At 39.1% G+C, this 4,793-nt stretch overlaps 1 protein-coding gene across 1 annotated transcript; it reads right to left on the bottom strand.

The window, feature by feature from the left end:
• Nucleotides 1–2,167: 2,167 nt before the first annotated feature.
• On the bottom strand, nt 2,168–2,902 carry CUNH12orf60 (chromosome unknown C12orf60 homolog). The gene has a single exon (XM_003797786.1). It carries the CDS (start codon nt 2,900–2,902, stop codon nt 2,168–2,170), a length of 735 nt encoding a protein of 244 aa, XP_003797834.1.
• Nucleotides 2,903–4,793: the final 1,891 nt, after the last annotated feature.

Genomic DNA, 4,793 nt, shown 5'->3' with positions numbered 1-4,793 from the left:
AAAAAAAAAAAAAACAGAACCAGTACAATGACTCTGACCTGTAATCACAGCCCTTAGGAGGATTCCCCGAGCTCTGAGTTCAACAGCAACATAGATAGACCTCTAAAAATAATAAATAAATAAATAAGTAAAAATAAATCCAGTAAGTAACATTTCATCAGACTTGATTTGTTTAGGGAATCAGGTTTTCCAATGATCAGAATCAAGCTGATTTACACTGAATAAATCAGTTCTTGATTTGGCAAAATTCAACAGGTATCAAGAAGCAGCAAACATTGGTACCTGAAAAAAGTAGGGAAAAAAAGATATACAAATACTATAGTGCTCTCCTCTCTCTCTCCCCCTCTCTCTTTCTCGGTAGAGGAACATGGGTTGTGTTTTGTTTTGTGGTAGGGCACGTTTTCCTCCCACTCATGTTTCATTCAAACAGACAGATCTCCCTGTGCTCAGGGCCTCAGAGGAGGACTGAGACTAAACATAACATGAAAACATGAGTTCGTTCCATGTTGTTCTTCAAAGCATGAAGGACTTTAGAGAAAATTAAAGGAACCCAGAATCAAAGCATTTGAGAAAAACATTAAGTTTGAGTAACTGGTTTGAAAATGGAGCTTCCCCCAACACTACGGCAAGCTCAGCAGTGGTAGCAGACATGAAATCATTGGAGTGAGCAGAATGGTGGAGTCTAGTGGTGGGAAAACTGAGTGACGGCCAGCCTCACAAGAGCCACCCACATGTGAAGACCACCATGTGCCCACCTGAGTGGGCACCACCTACCTCTAACATCGAAGGCCTACTGTAGCCGCTGTTCCCATTGGCATCGGGAAAGGATTTTTTCCTTGAACAACTACTAGTCATTCTTCCAGTCATTTCACAGACTTTGCCCCAAGACTCTCCTTGGTCCTTGCTTTACTCATTTCCATGGGAATCCCCCCCAGCTATTGCAACATCCTAAGACTAAGAGTGAAACCCTGGACACATACATGTATAGATAGGTTCAGAAAAAACAACAAAGTGAGAGTATGTATATGAGGAGAGAGTAGCCAATAAATCAACTCAAGCTCCTACTACAAATGAGCAAGGTTTCAGCTTTGGTGCTGGGAGAAAATGCAAAATTAATATATGCACTGAAACTCATTTTCCCCCCAAGATCTCCAAGCTCTAAACGTAGTCAAAATCCACTTGATCACCACCATAGAACATTCTGAACTCTTACTATTGGGTGTGGAGGTAGAAAGGGGGATTCCTTTTTTTTTAAATAATAATGGTAAATATAATGATAGTCTTGGCTTGGAGTTATCATCTTTCTTGTTCTCGATAAAGTTACTGTTCTTAGAAAGGTTCTTATCATGCGAAATAGAAACTTCAAGGGCAATCTTGAGAGTAAGCACTCATTTATGATGCATGGGTGCCACCAAAGACTTTGGTAGGGAAATGGGAGTTTCCTAAACCCTCTTCCCACGTAGAAAGACAGCTCAGAAATCCCACTTCTGCAAGTACTGTGGTCTTTTCTTTGTGACAGGTTAAAGTATCTCTATTTCTCTACCTTAAAAATCTCCTAATCCGAAGATCCCAATAGGAGGCCAATGAGAAGAAACTATCTGTTCCGATCTTAGTCACATAAGCAAGAAAATTTTGCTCATTCAATGCTCTTGACTTCTGGATAAATCATACCAAAAATATTTAGTGATGGCTTATAATAGTCAAGGCATGAAGTCTATGGAAATTGGTATATGAGTGGCAAAAATGGAGTTTATGTTCCCAGGCTTAAACAGTCATCTCTAGTAGATTGTCTACTGATAATATGTACATTCCTCTGGACTCCTTCACACTGTAGTAACTGTAAATAGAATTAGTAAGAGTGGATGTTAGTTTAGTCAGGCTTTAAGATGAAATATACTATTTAAAAACATCCTCAAATGTAAGACTACCTTGATTTTTTCAACAATATGTTCTTCTAAGTAACTGCCATTTCAAGCAGATATTCTTTGGTGATTGCTTTTTTATTTTAATGAAGCAAAATTATAGCTAAATGGTTTGCCAGATGACCACTATGTAGTTATGGTCTAACATACCACATAGCTGGCATGAAAAGATCTTAGAAAGTAATATGAAAAACCACAGGATTTGAATTGACCTTCTGACAGAAATGGACACTTCTATTTCACCTCTACTTGTCATCCGCTTTCTTAAACGCAGTAATATCAGTCTCTACAATGTTGACGGCTTTTTGGAAGACCTCTATGATTGGTCCCATATCGTTGACAATCTGTTCCAATAGATCTGCTGCTGTCTGCATGGGATTGTTGGCATCCTTGATTTTCAGTGCCTCCTGCAACTTTTTCAAGATGTCTGTTGCAGTGGTAGGGGAAGGACGTGGACTCTCGCTTTTCTTGGATGTGGTAGCATCTGATTGCTCTTTGGCGTCTTCCCTGTAGAAGTCACTTAATTGAAGATTCATGATGGGGAGTTTCAACAAGAGTGAAAGAGAAGATTCCAAATTCCCAAGGACGTTACCACCATGTAGCGCAGAGACAAGGACTGGTGTCTGGACATTTTTGAATATTTCTTTAGCTGAGTCTTGCAATTCCTTCACATTGATGTTCTTCTCAACCACACTGGACATAGCTGTTGCAATCTTGGAAGATAAAGAGTCCATCTGGATGCTTTTGTACTTTTCATCCACCACAGATCTCATGTCCTTTAAAGTTTTGAGCATTTGTTCAAAGAAATCCTGGATATTACTGTTTTCTTGCATGGCTACCAAGAGGATCTGAGTATCCATGTTGTGGTTAAACGATTTGATCAGTGTGTTTGTGAAGGAAGTAAGATCTTTTATGTGAAAGAAGAACGTTTTGGCAGCTTCAGCCAGTCTTTCTTTATCCTTTTCTGGCTCCGAAGACATTTCTCCAACAAAGAAGTTTCAGCACTGCAAAGCAAAACAATAATCTCAATGAAAGCTAAAAGTGGATTTGGTAACCATAAAGAAATTAGAAGTATAGTCTAAATGTGAGGGTAATTCTGGCCAAGAGCAGGAAAGCTATACAAATTTTAAAACAGAAATGATCCTATGCTTTGATAAAAAACAAAAATAAATGAAAGCCAATTAGGAGTGTATTGCTGAATTTATACCATATATCAAACGTGGTGTGCTGGATCTTGAATATTTGGATAGGCTGATATATGGAATGACATTAATCTCAAGGATATTACCTTAAACTAGCTATTCAATGTAGGGGAGAAGATTGGCTAAAGCATTAAAAATTATATACAGGGACTCTGGTTCTAGATAAGATAGAATAAATACATTTCATCTGACCTTTCCTACTCATTATAACCAAAAATCCTGGTCAGAATATATGAAGTAACTATCAGATAATGCTTAAAAGGTAGATAACAGCAGGTCATGGACATAAAAAATATAGCATTTGAAGGCCAGTGCGGCAATGAAGTCTCTAGGGGTCTTCCGTTTGGAGTGGGAGTCTTTTATTGGTTTTTTGGGTTTTTTTTTTTTTTTTTGTCTTTTCTTGCTTCTTATATATCTTATCTTGGGCTCTAAGATAGCCTGAAACTAGAACTGTGAACAAGACCAAGTAGGAAAAGCTCCAGAAGCAGCCCACTCTAATAAGCAAGTCAGAAGCAGAGGCCTCTGCCTGGCAGATCCCTTTGAGGCCAAGTACCAGCAGCAAAATGACAACCCTTCCCTCCCTCTCACTTCCCCGGGGCACAGGCAGCCCTTAATGCTTTTAACTTCTGAGTGCTAGGGAGCAACAGCAGTACCACCAACCCCCCAACCTCTTCAACTTCCATTCCCCACAAACACACATATTACCAGCACAGCAGAGCTAAGTTCTTTGGTAAGACCTTGGCAAAAGATAAATCTTCATGAGTGGCGGCCGTAAAGTGAGTCCCCCACCTCTGCCAACCAATCCTCATGGGTTGGATTCCCTTTTCACTCTTTCTACTCTAGTTAGAAGCAACTATAGTACAGGGATGGTGGTGGTGACCTCCTACACATCACTACTTTGTCTCAAGGTGAGACCCAACCAAGAACACGAAGTACATAATAACGGGAATGGCTAAAACCCTGTCTTACTAGCCAGACCCCTGGGAAAGGGGACACCTGGCAATCAAATAGTGGGTGGTAGACCACAGAGAAAAACAGAAGTTATAACAAAATAACACTGTTGGGCTTTTCAATGTATGTAGGCTTAACACATATGACAACTGCGTCATAAAGGAGAGAGGGTAAGGACATCCTCATAGTTGTAAGTTTTCTTTATTTTACTTGAAGGGACTAAATGAATTGTGGAAGTATTTTGTAATCTCTAAAATAACAATTTGAAAAAAGCTGGAGGCGATAGGACCCTGGAGGCAGGTACAGGAGTGATACAGCCCCAAATTAAGGGCTGACAACCATGAGAAACTGTAAGAGGCAAGGAATGGATTCTGCCTTAGATCTCCCAGCTGAAGGGTGGTCCCAGTTGACTTCAGACTTGTAGCCTCCAGAAATGGTTAAATTTCTGCTGTTTAAAGTCACCAGGTTTATGGTAATTTCCGGCAGCAGCCCTAAAATACAGATTTTGGTCAACAGACAAATTTAAATGAAATTCCAAGAATTATTTAAATAACTATTTAAATTATTCAAAAGATAGAAGAAAAAAGAAAAGACATAGATGAACAGCAAAAGATACAAACAGAAAACTAATAATAAACATTAGACTTAATAATTACATTAAATGGGAGTTACTAGAACTATTAACTAAGTTTAACAAGGTTGAAAAATGCAAGATCAA

The sequence above is a fragment of the Otolemur garnettii genome, unplaced genomic scaffold, assembly GCF_000181295.1.
Source record: "Otolemur garnettii isolate 467f Iridium unplaced genomic scaffold, OtoGar3 scaffold00124, whole genome shotgun sequence".
Taxonomy (NCBI): Eukaryota; Metazoa; Chordata; class Mammalia; order Primates; family Galagidae; genus Otolemur; species Otolemur garnettii.
This window is presented reverse-complemented; position numbering and strand designations above follow the sequence as displayed.

Coding starts and splice junctions, on each gene's coding strand:
- CUNH12orf60 (XM_003797786.1), bottom strand. CDS start 2,902: ATGTCTTCGGAGCCAGAAAAGGATAAAGAAAGACTGGCTGAAGCTGCC.